This window comes from Leucoraja erinacea, chromosome 3 (genome assembly GCF_028641065.1).
Source record: "Leucoraja erinacea ecotype New England chromosome 3, Leri_hhj_1, whole genome shotgun sequence".
Classification (NCBI taxonomy): domain Eukaryota; kingdom Metazoa; phylum Chordata; class Chondrichthyes; order Rajiformes; family Rajidae; genus Leucoraja; species Leucoraja erinaceus.
In genome coordinates this window covers 50,246,960-50,265,229 of record NC_073379.1, presented here as the reverse complement: position 1 = coordinate 50,265,229, position 18,270 = coordinate 50,246,960, and the positions used below count along the sequence as shown (strand labels likewise).

General features: G+C 46.6%; 1 protein-coding gene across 1 annotated transcript in view; it reads right to left on the bottom strand.

Annotated features, from left to right (window-relative positions):
• The window catches only part of LOC129695572 (A disintegrin and metalloproteinase with thrombospondin motifs 3-like), a 251,354-nt gene that overhangs the window by 198,108 nt on the left and 34,976 nt on the right, over positions 1 to 18,270 (bottom strand). The window contains exon 4 of the mRNA XM_055632651.1: positions 16,358 to 16,517. Within this exon, the coding sequence (XP_055488626.1) occupies positions 16,358 to 16,517 (160 nt within the window). The remainder of the gene's footprint in view (positions 1 to 16,357; positions 16,518 to 18,270) is intronic.

The following is an 18,270-nucleotide window of genomic DNA, read 5'->3' as shown; positions in this document are numbered from 1 at the left end:
CAACCTGATTTTCCCAGTCTACCTGCATGTTAAAATCTCCCATAACAACCACAGCATTACTTTTGATACATGCCAATTTTAACTCCTGATTCAACTTGCACCCTATGTCCAGGCTACTGTTTGGGGGCCTGTAGATTAGTCCCATTAGGGTCCTTTTACCCTTACAATTCCTTAGTTCTATCCATAATGACTCCACATCTCCTGTTTCAATGTCACCCCTTGCAAGGGACTGAATTTCACCCCTCACCAACAGGGCAACCCCACTCCCACCAATATCCATTTGAAGAGCATCTTTGTAATAATAATAATAATAATAATAATAATACATTTTATTTATGGGCGCCTTTCAAGAGTCTCAAGGACACCTTACAAAAATTTAGCAGGTAGAGGAAAAACATGTAAGGGGAATGAAATAAATAGTAGAGACATGACTAGTACACAAAGTAAAGACCAAATTCAATTCAAAACACAATATGAGGCAATTAATGCACAGACGAAAAGGGAGGGGGACGTGGGGCTAAGGATAGGCAGAGGTAAAGAGATGGGTCTTGAGGCGGGACTGGAAGATGGTGAGGGACACGGAATTGCAGATCAGTTGGGGGAGGGAGTTCCAGAACCTGGGAGCTGCCCTGGAGAAGGCTCTGTCCCCAAAACTGCGGAGGTTGGGCTTGTGGATGGAGAGGAGATCGGCTGATGTGGATCTGAGGGACCGTGAGGGTTGGTAGGGGGAGAGGAGGTCAGTGAGATATGGGGGGGCCAGATAGTGGAGGGCTTTGTAGGTGAGGATAAGGATTTTGTAGGTGATCCAGTGGGACATGAAGCCAGTGAAGTTGTTTGAGGACTGGAGTGATGTGATGCCAGGATTTGGTGTGGGTGATGAGTCGGGCGGCTGCGTTCTGGACCAGTTGGAGTTGGTTGATGTAGGTGGACCTGATGCCAAGGAGAAGTGAGTTGCAATAGTCCAGTCGGGAGATGAAGGCATGGATGAGTCGTTCAGCAGCGGGAGGTGTGAGAGAGGGTCTGAGTGGCGATGTTGCGGAGATGAAAGAAGGAGGTTTTAATGACATGGCGGATGTGAGGCTCAAGGGAGAGGGTGGAATCAAAGATCACGCCAAGGTTGTGGGCCTGGGGAGATGGGGAGACAGTGGTGACGTCGATGGTGAGAATGGGGTTATTGATTTTGCTGAGTGTGGCTTTGGAGCCTATGAGGAGGAATTCTGTCTTATCGCTGTTGAATTTGAGGAAGTTATGTTGCATCCAGGTTTTTATAGCTGACAAACAGGAGTTGATATGGGAGAGGGGGGGGGGTTGTGGGGGGATTTGGTGCCGAGGTAGATCTGGGTGTCATCGGCGTAACAGTGGAAGTCCAGGTTGAAGTGGCGGAGTATCTGACCAACGGGGAGGATGTAGATGATGAAGAGGAGGGGGCCGAGATCGGAGCCTTGGGGAACGCATTGAGTGACTGTGGCTGTAGCAGAGGTGTGGTTATGGAGAGAGATGAAGTGGGATCTGTTGGAAAGGTAGGAACGGAGCCAGCTGAGTGCAGAGCCTTCAATGCCGAGGTCTTTGAGTCTGGTGAGCAGGATGTTATGGTTCACTGTATCGAAGGCTGCACTAAGGTCGAGGAGGATGAGGATGTTGAGGGAACCAGTGTCAGCCGAGGTGAGGAGGTCGTTGAGGACTTTGAGGAGAGCAGTTTCTGTGCTATGGAGGGGGCGAAAGACAGATTGGAGGGGTTCAAATAGGTTACACGCAAGGAGGTGGGAATGAAGTTGCGACGCAACGATACGCTCCAGGGTTTTTGAAAGAAAGGGGAGGTTTGAGATTGAGCGGTAGTTAATGAGAGAGGGATCAAGACCAGGTTTCTTTAAGATTGGTGTGACAGCAGGATACTCCTCTATCCTCTCACCTCTTTGTGAATTCAAATTTGTATTCAGATTCAGATTCAATTTTAATTGTCATTGTCAGTGTACAGTACAGAGACAACGAAATGCATTTAGCATCTCCCTTGAAGAGCGACATAGCAAACGATTTGAATTAAAAAATAAATAAATAAATAATAAGTGTCGGGGGGGGGGGGGGGTGATTGGCAGTCACCGAGGTACGTTGTTTAGTAGAGTGACAGCCGCCGGAAAGAAGCTGTTCCTTGACCTGCTGGTTCGGCAACGGAGAGACCTGTAGCGCCTCCCGGATGGTAGGAGGGTAAACAGTCCATGGTTGGGGTGAGAGCAGTCCTTGGCGATGCTGAGCGCCCTCCGCAGACAGCGCTTGCTTTGGACAGACTCAATGGAGGGGAGCGTGGAACCGGTGATGCGTTGGGCAATTTTCACCACCCTCTGCAGTGCCTTCCGGAGACAGAGCAGTTGCCGTACCATACTGTGATGCAGTTGGTAAGGATGCTCTCGATGGTGCAGCGGTAGAAGTTCACCAGGATCTGAGGAGACAGATAGACCTTCTTCAGTCTCCTCAGGAAGAAGAGACGCTGATGAGCCTTCTTGATCAGAGTAGAGGTATTGTGGGTCCAAGAGAGGTCATCGGAGATGTTGACTCCCAGGAACCTGAAGCTAGAAACACGTTCCACCTCCGTCCCGTTAATGTGGATGGGGGTGTGCGTGCCGCCTCTGGACTTCCTGAAGTCTACAATGAGCTCCTTGGTCTTCTTGGAGTTAAGGGCCAGGTTGTTGTCAGCGCACCATGCTGCTAAGTGCTGGACCTCCTCCCTGTAGGCCAGCTCATCGTTGTTGCTGATGAGGCCAATCACCGTTGTATCATCTGCATACTTGATGATGGTGTTAGTACCATGTACAGGTGTGCAGTCATAGGTGAAGAGGGAGTAGAGGAGGGGGCTCAGCACACAGCCCTGAGGAACGCCGGTGTTCAGGGTGAGGGTTGAAGAGGTGTGCTTGTCTAACCTCACAGACTGGGGTCCAGTATCCAGTTGCAGAGGGAGGGGTCGATGCCCAGGTTACCGAGTTTGGTGATCAGTTTTGATGGAATAATGGTGTTGAATGCTGAGCTGTAATCGATGAACAGCATTCTTACATAAGTGTCTCTGTTGACAAGGTGGGAGAGGGCGGAGTGAAGTGCCGTTGAGATGGCATCCTCCGTACTCCTGTTCTTGCGGTAGGCAAACTGATAGGGATCCAGTGTGGGGGGTAGGCAGCTTTTGAGGTGTGCCAGGACCAGCCTCTCGAAGCACTTGGTGATGATGGGGGTAAGTGCAACTGGGCGGAAGTCGTTGAGGCTTGCCGCAGTGGAGTGTTTTGGCACTCGCACGATGGAGGTGGCTTTAAGGCAAGTGGGGACAACTGCTTGGGCAAGTGACAGGTTGAAGATGTCAGTCCAGACGTCTGTCAGCTGCGCAGCACAGGCACTGAGCACGCGCCCGGGGATGCCGTCAGGGCCAGCAGCCTTACGTGCATTAGTCCTACTCAGTGCCACGTACACGTCGTAGGGGGTGAGTGCGAGGGGTTGGTGATCGGCAGGTAGCACAGCCTTGATGGCTGTCTCTAGATTGTCCCTGTCGAAGCGGCCATAGAAGTGGTTAAGCTCCTCAAGGAAGGAGGCGTCGCTGGATGTGGGGGTGATGTTGGAGGGTCTGTAGTCCGTGATGGCCTGGATGCCTTGCCACATGCGTCGGGGGTCGGAGTTGTTGTTGAAGTGCTCCTCAATCCTGAGCTTATGGCAGTGCTTGGCCTTCCTGATGCCCCTCTTCAGGTTAGCCCTGGATGAACTGTAGGCTCGAGCATCGCCTGACCTGAAAGCGGTGTCCCGTGCTTTCAGCAGTAGCCTGACCTCGCTGTTCATCCATGGCTTCTGATTCGGGTATATGGTCACCTGTTTGAGGGAGGTGACACTATTGATGGTGGAGTTTATAAAGTCCAGAACAGAGGATGTATAGGAATCAATGTCCGTGTGAGAGTCAAGGGTGGCCTGGGCTGCAAACGCCTTCCAGTCAGTGTTTCCAAAACACTGCTGAAGTGTGAAGTCCGCTTCCTCTGACCAGACTTTAACTGTCCTTACAGTTGGTTTAACCCGTCGGATGAGTGGGGAGTACTTAGGGAGCAGGAACAATGAGACGTGATCAGACTGACCAAGGTGGGGGAGGGGGATGGCTTTGTAAGCTTCAGCCATGTTGGTGTAGACTTTGTCCAGTGTCTTGTCTACTCTAGTGGGGAAGGATACATGTTGGTGGAATTTGGGGAGTACAGTCTTCAGGTTGGAGTGATTGAAGTCACCCGCAACAATGAAGGCTGCCTCGGGGTTGTGAGTCTGTTGTTTGCTAATGGCAGTATGCAGCTCTTTCATTGCAAGCTTGGCATTAGCATCAGGAGGGATGTAGGCTGCAGTCACAACAGTGGAGGTGAACTCTCTGGGCAGATAGAACGGTCTGCATCTAACCAAGAGGAATTCAAGGTTAGCTGAGCAGTGACTCTCGATGATGGTGGAGTCCATGCACCATGCTTTGTTTACATGAATGCACAGACCCCCCCCCCCCTCTGGTCTTACCAGAGTCTGATGTCCTGTCCGCTCGGAGTAAATGACGCCCCGATAGCTGGATGGCGCTGTCAGGAACGTCAGTGTTGAGCCAGGTTTCCGTGAAGATCAGGATGTTGCAGTCCTTGATCCAGTTGTGGGAGGTGATCCTTAGCCGGAGTTCATCCATTTTGTTTGCCAGTGAGCGCACGTTGGCGAGGAAAAGGCTAGGAATCGCTGCCCTGTGTGGGGCTAGCTCTAACCTGGCCTTTAACCCACCTCTGCGTCCCCGGCGGTGTTTTCGTACCCGTCGCCGTCTGTTGGTGCTTCTGGTGGGCTGAGCTGGCTTGGTGCGCGCTGGTGTTCTGCCGCTCCGTTGCTCCGCGTCTGCGTTACTCCGCAGGCGGTCTTCAGCCCCGCGGCTCTGCTGATGGTCTCCAGCCCCGGGGCTTACCTAGCGTTCTCCAGCTCCACGGGTCGGGTGGTGGTCTCCAGCTCCACGGGTCGGGTAGCGTTCTCCAGCTCCATGGGTCGGGTGGTGGTCTCCAGCTCCACGGGTCGGGTGGTGGTCTCCAGCTCCACGGGTTGGGTGGCGTTCTCCAGCTCCACGGGTCAGGTGGCGTTCTCCAGCTCCACGGGTCGGGGGGTGGTCTCCAGCTCCACGGGTCGGGTGGTGGTCTCCAGCTCCACGGGTCGGGTGGCGTTCTCCAGCTACACGGGTCGGGCGGCGTTCTCCAGCTCCACGGGTCGGGTGGTGGTCTCCAGCTCCACGGGTCGGGTGGTGGTCTCCAGCTCCACGGGTCGGGTGGTGCTCCACGGGTCGGGTGGTGGTCTCCAGCTCCACGGGTCGGGTGGCGGTCTCCAGCTCCGGGACTCACCTGGCGTTCTCCAGCTCCGCGGGACGGTTGGGCTCCGGGGATCGGGTGAGTACCGGGAGTCGGGCCAGGACCGGGGGTCGGGTCAGGGCCGGGGATCCGGTGAGGGCCGGGAGTCAGGCGAGGACCGGGGGTCGGGCGTGGGTCGGGAGTCGGGCGAGGACCGGGGATCCGGTGAGGGCCGGGCGTCGGGCGTGGGCCGGGAGTCGGGTCAGGGCCGGGGATCGGGCGAGAACCGGGAGTCGGGCGTGGGCCGGGAGTCGGGCGAGGACCGGGGATCCGTTGAGGGCCGGGAGTCGGGCGAGGACCGGGAGTCGGGCGAGGACCGGGGATCCGGTGAGGGCCGGGAGTCGAGCGAGGACCGGGGATCCGGTGAGGGCCGGGAGTCGGGCGAGGACCGGGGGTCGGGTCAAGGCCGGGGATCGGGCGAGAACCGGGAGTCGAGCTAGGGCCGGGGATCCGGTGAGGACCGAGGGTCGGTTGGGCTCCGCGGGTCGGATGGCGGTCTCCAACCCCGCGACTCACCTGGCGGTCTCCAGTCGGGTGCTCTGTTGCTCTGATGAGCTCAGTCGGAAGAGGGAGATCGTCCAAAAAGTTGTTGCAGCCGCGGGAACCGAAGTCCAGAAGTTCCTGTCGGCTGTACGAGATGAGTACAAGACTGCTCCGAGTGAGCAGCCTTGAAGCAGGTAAGGGGATCGTTGCTATTTTTCCCATTCTAGGGAGACACAGGGCGTCGCGGTGTGCCCGCGTTGTTCGCTTGAATCCGCTGCAGGATCTTGCTTTTATTCCCGTCCAACCCACAAACTGGCCTTAACGACATCCCACAGGTTTGATTGAGAAACAGCATTTGCACCATGCAAACTAAGGCCACTAGTAAGATTTACAGTGTCTCTTCTTAATAATTTCTTGAATACTCCCTGTTTCTTCAGATGTACCTTGTAACTTCAAGACGAATGAAAGCAATATCTTATTCAAAATGTGTTAAAATGTTACAATATCTCGTCTATTTTCAAATCCTTTCAGTAGAGCCCTCCTACTGTTAATCTACATAATCAATACAGAAGTTACTTTCTTCAGCAACTATGCACAAATATTGCTAGCTTCTCTGTATTTGTTTATTGGCATTAGGCCCAAAAATAAAATACTTCTGTAGTTTCTGAACAGTATTATTTTTTCTTGCACAATTCCTGTGGGTAAGGAAATCATTCCTTCAAGTCACAGAGTTTTCAGAAAGAATGGGCACATACCAAGAGGATTTTTACTTAATGTTTCCACCAATATTTTGCAATCAGGTTTGTGACACACATGGTACTCTACAGAGTTCCTTGGTACAGATCATATGATTGCTGGAAATCTAATAGAGGGACAAAGAACCAACACAAAAAAACTGTAATTGGAGAGGTTTAAAGTGCACATGCAATTAGAACAGACAAGCAGATGAAGATGTGGGTGGTCTTTCAAAGTCAACATGCTCCAGCTTTCATTACTTCCACTTCACTTGAAGACAAAGTAAACCAATGCACCTTCCTTACTAATTCTGCATGTCAGATGTCAAAGCAACAGGTTTGTTTTAATTAACCCATGGGCTGGGTGTCCAAAACATTAAATAATAGGTCCATTTTTAATTTGTGATCGAGGCATCTAATTCTCTGCATAATAGCCTCATTTATTGCACACACCATAACAGTTGCAAAGGAAAAGTAAATAAATAACCCTTGCTCATCATGATTCACTAAAAATATTTGGAAAAGTAATTAAGAGCACTCTTGTCTAAATGGAAAGGCTGTGAGTTCAAGTACGACTCCAGAGATTTCAGCATTTTATCTTGGCTAACGCTTCTGTTTCCTGGCCAATGTTTACCTTTCAATCTGCAGCTGAAGCAGGTTTAGCTGTTGACTTCCTATGCCTCCTCTGACTTCTTAGCCAATCCCTCAGGAATACCAATGACTTGCTTCCACTCCAATTTTGTGGGTTCTGAGACAACTAATGAGTCCTGTGCAGGCTCCGTAATCCATCCCGGGAGCCGGTGCCACACAATTTGAGCCGCCTTTCCTCGACACCCTTCGTCTCCCTCCAAGACGCAGGGAGGCGTGTCCTGTACAGGCTCCTCCTCCACACCCTGCACTTCCTCGCCCTGGTCCACCGTCCGGACACCAAGTGGCGGTCAGTGTCGCGAGGGGGGCCCCCGGTGGGGGTCCCTCTACGCAGGGATTCTCCCCCTCTACATTGGGGACCTGGGGTGGAGGGTATTGCACCGAGGAGTTCCCTGCAACCTGTTTCTCTCGCGGTTCACAGACTCGCCAGCCGCCTGCCACTTTTGCGTGCTGGAAGAGTCTGTGTACCACGTGTACATGGAGTGCGTGAGGCTGCAGCCACTGTTTGAATATCTAAAGGGGCTGCTCCTTGCCTTCTGGCTGCATTTTTCACCCACCATAGAAACATAGAAATTAGGTGCAGGAGTAGGCCATTCGGCCCTTCGAGCCTGCACCGCCATTCAATATGATCATGGCTGATCATCCAACTCAGTATCCCGTGCCTGCCTTCTCTCCATACCCTCTGATCCCCTTAGCCACAAGGGCCACATCTAACTCCCTCTTAAATATAGCCAATGAACTGGCCTTGACTACCCTCTGCGGCAGAGAGTTCCAGAGATTCACCACTCTCTGTGTGAAAAAAGCTCTTCTCATCTCGGTTTTAAAGGATTTCCCCCTTATCCTTAAGCTGTGACCCCTTGTCCTGGACTTCCCCAACATCAGGAGCAATCTTCCTGCATCTAGCCTGTCCAACCCCTTAAGAATTTTGTAAGTTTCTATAAGATCCCCTCTCAATCTCCTAAATTCTAGAGAGTATAAACCAAGTCTATCCAGTCTTTTTTCATAAGACAGTCCTGACATCCCCGGAATCAGTCTGGTGAACCTTCGATGCACTCCCTCTATGGCAATAATGTCCTTCCTCAGATTTGGAGACCAAAACTGTACGCAATACTCCAGGTGTGGTCTCACCAAGACCCTGTACAACTGCAGTAGAACCTCTCTGCTCCTATACTCAAATCCTTTTGCAATGAAAGCTAACATACCATTCGCTTTCTTTACTGCCTGCTGCACCTGCATGCCTACCTTCAATGACTGGTGTACCATGACACCCAGGTCTCGCTGCATCTCCCCCTTTCCCAATCGGCCACCATTTAGATAATAGTCTGCTTTCCTGTTTTTGCCACCAAAATGGATAACCTCACATTTATCCACATTATACACCATCCTCATCTTTGGACACCCTGTGCGTAGGGGAGAGGGTAGGGCTGAAGATGTCCTGGTTGGGTTGCTCCTGGGCCTGGCCAAGCTGGCCATCCGCTAGTCAAGGCGCCAGACGGTGGAGGGCTCTACCCGAGCCAGCTGCCTGCCCCTTTTCCGGGGTTACGTCCGTGCCCGGGTGGGATTAGAAAGGGAATACGCCCTGTCTGTGGGCACCCTGAGGGAGTTCCGGGACCGCTGGGCTCCGCAGGGTGTTGAATGTATCCTCAATAAGGATTGTATCATAATTGTATAATAGTTTATTATGGATATATGTTTGTATTGTATTTATGGTGGTGGGTTCTGGCTTGTTTTATTGTAGTGTAAATATTATTTTTTAATAATTGAATACATTTTTTGATTTTAAAAAAAAGCACTTGGAATGCCATGTTCAATTTTGGTCAACCTCCTATAGCTATTGCAGAAAAGGTTGCAGAGGAAATTTACAAGGGTGTTGCCAGGACTTGAGGGCCTGACCTGTGGGAAGAGGTTGGGCAAGCTTGGGCTTTATTCCTTGGAATGCAGGAAGCTGCGGTGCAACCTTATAGAGGTGTGTAAAATCATGAGGGCAATTGACAGGGTAAATGCAGTGAGTCTTTCTCCAGGGTCGGGACATTAAGAAGTAGAGGCCATAAGTTTAAGGTGAGAGAGGAATAATTTAACAGGAACTTTAGGGGCAACTCTTCCAATGGAATGAGCTGCCAGATGAAGCAGTTATATTAATGATATTTAAAACACAATTGGACAAGTGCAAGGATAGGAAAGATACAGAGGGATATGAGCCAGTTGTGGCCAAACAGGACTAGCTCAGATGGGTCATCTTGGGCAACACGGATAAGTTGGGCTAAAGGACCCATTTCCATGCTATATGGCTCTATATCCTGGGTCACTCTGCCCAAAGCTTCCATGACTGACTTGCAGTTTGTTGCTCTACCATTACTCCCCTGTTGCAAAGATTCACCATCTTGTCAGTAAAATCATTTTTGGAATCTCTGTTCTAAATGGACAGTCCCTGCACACTTAGATGTCAAACTTTACCCCGCCCCTCATCCAAATTGTTGATATACTTCCTGAATTGCTGGAATCCAAGCATCAATCCCTGTAGCACCCCACAGGCCATATACCTGTTTTATACCACCTAATGTCAGTGCTCTCATTTTAGAATTTCATTTAATAATCCCTACAGTCCTCAACTCAATTAGAATTTTTCTCTATTCTGAGGTAACCAACTCAAAGAAATTCCAATAAACGTCAAATATGAATTTTTTTTCCACAAATCCACATCGACTCCGCCATGCCTATTATTTTATTCTGAGAACACTGTTACCACTTCCTTAATAATAGTCTTCAGCATTTTCCCTGATACTAGCATCTGTAAACTCCTCAGACTTACTGTTATTTTTGGCAATATTATGAGCCTTTTCCTGTGATCTCATACTATCTTTAAATACTCTTGTAATTCTCATTGAAGCCACTGTTGGACCGCTTTTCCTATTGCGTTGCTACACCTAAAAGGGTTATGAAAGGGATAGGGTCAGGCCAAATATTTGTGGTAGAAGGGAATACATAATTTATGGAAGTGTTGGACATGATTCTGAGGGACAGGTTTTATAGGAACTTGGAAAGGCAGGGTCAGCGTAGTTGTGTGCAAGGACGTTCATGTCTTACAGACTTGACTGAGATTTGATTGCAACTAAGAAAATTAATGAATCCAGAACCCTGGACACTGTTTACATTGACTTGAGTAAGGCTTTTGACAAGGCTCTGCATGATAGCTAGTCCAAACAGTTAAAGCACAAGGGATTGAATATGTACTGGTAAACTCGATCCAAAGTTGGCTTGGTGTTTGGAGGCAGAGGATTGTGGTGGGTGTGTTTCTCTAACTGGAAATCTGTAACAAGTGGTGTACCACAAGGAATTAGCACTGGGACATTTAACATTTGTAATATATATATGAAAGACTTGGATGAATTTGTAGGTGGTATGAATACATACAACTCAAAAATGCTTGGAGTTGTACATAGTGAAGAAGAAGGTTATCTAAGGATACAGGGGGACATGGATCAACTGGAAAGCTAGGCAGAGTGGTGGTAGATGGAGTTCAATCTAGGCCAGTGCAAAGTCAAATTCCGATAGGATGAATACAGTAAATGACAGTTTCCTCAAGAGTGCTGATTTACAGAGGGATGCTTGGGGTGCAAGTGCATAGTTCCCTGAAAATGGTGACGTGGGTAAAAAGGGTAGTGAAAATGGCATTTGGCATGTTTGCCTTCACTAGCCGAGGCTTTGAGTATAAGAGTTGAGGAGTCATGTATAAAACGTTGGCCTTACTTGGAGTATTGTATACAGTTCTGGTTATCATTCTGGTTATGTTGCCTGGAACAAGGGGATGTGGTTATAAAGAAGTAAATGGTTAGATTGGGTTTATTCTTACTGGAACTAAGAGGCTGAGGGTTCACCTTGTCGAGGTTTATAAAATTATGAAGGGTATAGATGGGATAGATTGTCAAATATTTTTCCTAGGGCAGGGGAGTTTTGAACTAAAAGGAACAGATTGAGGGGGAAGAAATTTAAATGAGATCTGGAGGATAAGTTTTTCACACAGAGGAATGAGCTGCCCGAGGAGCTGGTGGAGACAGTTATATTTACAATGTTTAAAAGGCTTTGGGACAGGTACTTGGATAACAAATATGTAGAAGATTATGGCCCTAATGCAGACAAATGGTATTACTCTAGATGAGCATCAGAGACTGTCTGTATCTTGAATGAGTTGCCAAAGAAAGCCATAGAATTGGATATGGCTGCAACTTTTAAAAGGCATTTGGACAGATTTATGGATAGGATGGGTTTAGAGGATTATGGGACAAATGCAGGCAAATGGGACTAGCCCAGTATGACAAACTGACAAGCATAGACTAAAGGGCTTGTTTCCGTGTTGTATAACTCTCTGACTATATCCTAAGTAATATTTGTATTCTTCACACTACAAGTCAACAGTGATTTGACATCAAAAGTATTCATTTTGCTGCATAAGTTTGGAACAAAGGCCTCGTGATGAGCCTTTGAAATGTGCTGTATAACCGAAAGTGAAATAATGCTCTAAGATAAGTGAGGTAATCACAATGTTATTGGCTCAGATTTAATGTTATTGCCACATTCACTAGCAATAGGGCACTGTTGGTTTAAATGTGTTTTATAAAATGGATTCATATGTATAGTCAAAGGAAGGGGATAGATGCACAGGTAGCCCTGTGGGAAATTAAGATCTATGAGGCAGAGTGTAATGGGCAATGTCAGGGAGAATGGAGCAAAGGTTAGCTCAGAAACTCAACTACAAAACACTTTGCTGCGACATACTGATATGCAACTGAGATGTTCATCCGGGGGCCTCGTGATAGAACTATTGGCTGATGCTCAACAAAGGAGGCAGGCAAAGCGGGGGGGGGGGGGGGGGGGGGAGGGAGGCGGCCTGAAGGACAGTGGGCAGAAGGAGGTACCCTGAGGGTGAGCAGGGAGAAGGCGGGATCCTGAGGGGAAGAAAGTGGAAGATACCCAAGGGAGAGTAGGGAGGAGAAAGAGGGCCGAAGGGAAGCAAGGAGGTGGAGGACACCCATAGGAGAACAGGGAGCAGGGGACAGACCAAGTGGGAGCAGGGAGGAGAAGGAAACCAACGAAAGAATAAGGAGCCGGAGGAAAAATGAGGGAGAGTGGGGATGAGAAGGTAGCTCGAGGGAAAGCGGGGAGGAAGAGGCAGACCAAGAGGGAGCAGGAAGAACCTAAGGGAGAGCAGAGAGGATGATTAATAATATTGTTATGAAATATCACTTTAAAATCAGTAAGCTGCTTTACAAAATGAAACTGCCTCAGGGACCTGGATAGAGAGAATAGAAAAAATCATCTCCTCATTTATCCTGCTCGATGTTAAAGATATCCCGTGGTTAAAACAATCTCTTTTCCAACAACCTCCTCATCTCCCAAATGACTTCCCCTCTGGTCATTCAATTAAACCAAATACAAGTAATAATCCCCCTATCATTATTCAAGTTAATCGGAACTTACTTTAACTGATCCCTTTCAGTTTGTCTTTCCTCCATTAAGGTAATTGCTAAATTAATCTACACCTTTATTTCTACTTTTGTAGCTCTTTCAATAGCAGCTGTATGACACTGAAACTTGCTGACCAAGAGTCTTCAGCCTGAAACACTAACCCTGTTCTTCTTCCACAGGCGCTACACGTTTTGTCCAGCACACTACACATTTTACTCCAGCACACTACACATTTTACTCCAGCACACTACACATTTTACTCCAGAACACTACACATTTAACTCCAGAACACTACACATTTTGTCCAGCACACTACACATTTAACTCCAGAACACTACACATTTTACTCCAGCACTACACATTTAACTCCAGAACACTACACATTTTACTCCAGCACACTACACATTTAACTCCAGCACTACACATTTAACTCCAGAACACTACACATTTTACTCCAGCACACTACACATTTAACTCCAGCACTACACATTTTGTCCAGGATTTCCTGTTGTTTTTCTGATTACCATTTAATTTTCATTTACTGAAAATGTCTATAATCTAGTATTGTTACTCGTGTTCGGTCAATTATCAGAGTCAAAGAATCATAGTTATATAGCACAGAAATGGTCCTTCGGACAACTCACTCACGCCAACCTGTAATTGTCTATCTGGAAAACCAAGTACTGGAGTTATTCAGTGGGTCAGGCAGCATCTCTAGAGAACATGGATAGGTGACTTTTCAGGTTGGGACACTTCTTCAAACTGTCTATCTGAGGTTGGCTCATTTGCCTGTGCTTGGTCCATATCCTTCTAAACCTTTTGTATCCAGACATTTGTCTAAATGTCAATTAAACATTATAATTTTACCCACTTCTATAACTTCCTCTGTCAGCTTAAACCACTTACAGTCCTGGCCTATCCAGGCTCTCCTTATAACTCCTTATAATAATGTAACATCCTTCCTATAGATATATAACTGGAACTGTGAACAATCTTCCAAGTGTAGTCTCAGCAATGACATACTGTTGTAACATAACATCTTACCTTCTGTACTCAATGCCCTCTCTGATGAAGGCAAGTGCCTTCTTCACCACCCTGTCTATCAGTGTCTTCATTTTCAGGAAACTACTCACCTGTACTCCTAGGTTTCTTTGTTCTACAATAGTCTCCAGAGCACTCTGTGGACTGTCTTGGTTTAACTTAAAGTACAACAGCTTCCACTTTGGCCGAGTTAAATTCCATCTGCCTTTCTTTGGTCCATTCCCCAGTTGATCGACATCCCACTGTAATCTTAGATAACCCTCTTCATTGTATACCAGCAATTTTGATGTCTTTACAAACCTGCAAACCACATTTAAAAATTGTCTTCCACATCATTAATGTAGATGACAAACAAGAGTGGGCCCCTCACTGAACCCTGCAGAACACCACTGGTTACAGGCTTCCAATCTGAATAACCACCCTCTGATTCCTTCCACCAAGCCAGATTTATATCCAAGGTTCCACTTGGTAGGCTAATCTGGAAGATGAGTGTACATGGGGTTTGTCTCTCATGGCTTCATTGAAACACTCCAGTTCCCATGGCTCCATTAATCCTGAGGGGTAAATATTCTCTCCCGAGTTGCACTTTTCCTCTTAATGTATTTGTAAAATCTCTTAGGAATCTCTCTTACCCTATATGTCAGAGCTATCTCAGTTCCTCTTTGCCCTTCTGATTTCCCTCATTGTCATATCCCTCCTTATTTCTTTCTATTGCTAAACCATTCATCATATTATTGTGATTTCATTTATTTTCAGTATTTTACCTCTTTTTGTCACGTGTTCCGCATTAAATATCCTTTGCTAATGGAAAGCAACCAGTATCAACCTTTCTGGTTCTTTGAAAAAGGTAGCATATTCAAGAAACATACAACTTGGTGATTCTAAATGCCAAAAGAAGGTTGTGTGGCAGAATATGAAGCTCACTAGAATTCAATAATGGAGTCCAAATGAAGGGCTCATCTAACAAACCCCCAAGCTTCCTTGTTTGCAGTGCACATCACAAGCAAGATTACATAAAGATGTTGGTCTTCTGCTAAACAAATTTATCATAACTGCCAAGGAATGTTCTACAAATAGGCAGAATGCAAATTCCTATTTAACCATGCATCTCTGCTGACAATAGTCCAATGACCTCTGAGGCCTTCCATTCACAGAGAACTGATTTCTTGAAAATGCTTCCCTTCATGTGATTATTTGTAAGCCCAGGATAATACACTTTATTTATCTCAAAGCTTATATGTAACAAACTAAAAATATTCTGAGACCACAAATGTCTGCAGGCACAAATGCCTGCACTGCCCTTGTGCAAACTTTAAGTAACTTTAAACTTCATATATCTAAATGCCCAGTATATAAATAGAAACATAGAAACATAGAAAATAGGTGCAGGAGTAGGCCAGCCTGCACCGCCATTCAATATGATCATGGCTGATCATCCAACTCAGTATCCTGTACCTGCCTTCTCTCCATACCCCCTGATCCCTTTAGCCACAAGGGCCACATCTAACTCCCTCTTAAATATAGCCAATGAACTGGCCTCAACTACCTCCTGTGGCAGAGAATTCCAGAGATTCACCACTCTCTGTGTGAAAAATGTTTTTCTCATCTTGGTCCTAAAAGATTTCCCCCTTATCCTTAAACTGTGACCCCTTGTTCTGGACTTCCTTAACATCAGGAACAATCTTCCTGCATCTAGCCTGTCCAACCCCTTAAGAATTTTGTAAGAAATGTAACATTTGAGAAAGCCCAGTCCATGAGCTAATGAAAATCCTTCCTCTGGACATTCACCCATTGAATGTCAATCGTGTGAACAGTCGTCCCAGGAATGTTAATTGGTCAATAAAACATCTCCCATTAATGCCAATCCCACCTATCCAACCCATGAGTCCTCATGACTTTGACACGCATCTTATGAAGGCTTATCCTTTGTTGTGCATCACTCATTGAGCTGATCAACTTTGTTCTGGTTATTATGCTAACAGATACTAGAGTCAGCTGAAATTTAAATGGCAGGAATAAAAGAATGAATTTATTTTGCTGCGTATCTATTCGGAAACTTATGGTCCTGTCCCACTGTATGAGTTCATTCAAGAGCTCTCCCGAGTTTAAAAAAACCCAAACTCGTGGTAAGCACGTAGAATGAACGTAGCGGGTACGTCGGAGCTCGGGGACGTCTCTTTGTGGCTCGTAATGCTAACGGCAGGTACACTGGAAATGCGATAAGCTCAGGAAGACTAGTGAAGATTTTTCAAGATGTTGAAAAATGTCCACGAGAGCCCCGAGTACCTGGGAACGGCCATTACCGTATATCTCTGAGTTCGAATCAGGGGAGACTCAGGTGAACTCTTTGAATGAAGTCGTATAGTGGGACAGGGCTTTAAGTAGAAAATATATTGGAAAATCCATTCATTGCCATCTTATTGGTGTCAGATCCAACACTCCCAACATTCAAAAACGTAACCCTTTAGCAGTTACTTTTAGTTACTTTTAACTACTTCAAGCCACCGACTCCCTTTGGTAGAATAAGGAAAGAACGTTTCCTGCAATTCATCTTCTGTCAACTAATTGTTTGAAGATAAACAACAGGTAGAGGAAATGCTATCCCGAGCGTTAGACCAGGACACAAACCTGTTGGATGAAAGTCGTCAAGGACTTCAGGATGCGAGACCTGGACAGCTGACCTGCGGTACACCACATGGACTCGACCTTTCTCCTCTTCCTCTGCTTGCTTTCCCTTTTCAAGTGGTTCGATAAAAAACTCCCCTTGATCTGTTCGGATCATGCCAGCCTGATGTGAAGGGCAAAACCAGGTTACATTCAAATCCAAAAACACATTTTAACATTAGATGTCAGTGCAGGGTGGTTGTGATAAGCAAACATCATAATTTTAATATATAAATCACCTCAGAATTTCTGCTTGTTCAGATAGGTTTAAAAATATTTCATAAAATACAGTTCATGTAATACTGTTTGTGTGAGAACAATGTAATGAAAATAGGTTTATCAAGGAGAAAAACACAATAACAATTATTTCCAGATTATTTTGCATCACTCAGGAAACTTGGATGCTTCTCAAGATGCATTGGACTTTTGCAGATCTGAGACCTAGAGTCATGGTCATACATCTGTACAACATTTTTTTTTAAATGGCAATTTGGCCCAACTTGTCCATGCCAACTGTGATGCCCATCTAGGCTAATCCTATTTGATTGCATTGGGCCCATATGCCTCTATTTTATTTTCAATTCAAATACATGCCCAAGTGCTTTTTAAACATTTTGATTTTAACACACATATACAATACAGCACATGAAAGGACCTCAATGCTTGTGCTGAACATGATGCCAAGCTGAACTGACCTCATTTTCCTGCACAATACATATTCTCTACACTTCCATATGCCTATCTAAAAGCCTCTTAAATGCCATCATCGTGTCTGCCTCCACCATGACCCCTGGTCCCCATTACTATCTGTGTAAAAATCTGCATATCTCCATTAAACATTTCCCTTCTCATCTTAGCTATGCCCTCTAATGTTGGACATTTCCACATTGGGAAAATGGTTGTGACTATCTAACCTATCTATGACTCTCAGAATTGTATATATTTCTATCAAGGCTCCCCTTAACCTCCACAATTCCAGCAAAAAACACCCGTCTATCCAACCTCTCCCTGTAGCTGAAACCCTCTGATCTAGGCAACATTTTGGTAAACCTCCTGTGCACCACACTGCTTGTGCCGAACATGGTGACTAGCTAAACTGATCTCATCTTCCTCAACATGATCCCTATCCCTCTATCCCCTGCACTTCCATGTGCCTAAGTAAAAACCTCTTATATGTCTCCTTTGTATCTGCCTCTACCATCACAGCAGGCAATGTATTCCAGGCCTCCACTACTCTGTGTAAAAAACCTCCCCCAGAATATCTACCATCCACCACAACCCCCCCCACCCCCCATCTTCTATGAATAACTCAGTTCCAAACCCATATGAAAAAGTCATTGTGAATCCTACATCTTACTCAAAACTCAGCCAAAATAATATTACCTGCCACGTACAAAACCGTGCTGGCTATCCCTAATTAGCCCATTCTTTCGTAAATCCGATCTCAAGAAATTATTTCCAATAGTTTCCCCATCACTGACATGAGGCCCACCGGCATATAGTTCCATGGACTCGCTCAACTTCCCTTCTTGAACAAAGGAAAAGCATTGGCCATTCTTCAGTCCTCTGGGGCCTCACCTATGCTAGAGAAGAAACAAAGATCCTCGTCAAGACCCCCGCAATATCTTCTCTTGCCTCCCTCAATAACTTAGGATAGTTCCCATCAGGCCCTGGGGACCTATCCATCTTAATGTTCTTCAAGAGCCTCAGCACCAATTCTTCTCAATCACACACCACCCAAGCATACTTGTATTCTTGCAGTATAATGTGGATAAATGTGAGGTTATCCATTTTGGTGGCAAAAACGGGGGGAAAGCAGACTATTATCTAAATGGTGGCCGATTGGGAAAGGGGGAGATGCAGCGAGACCTGGGTGT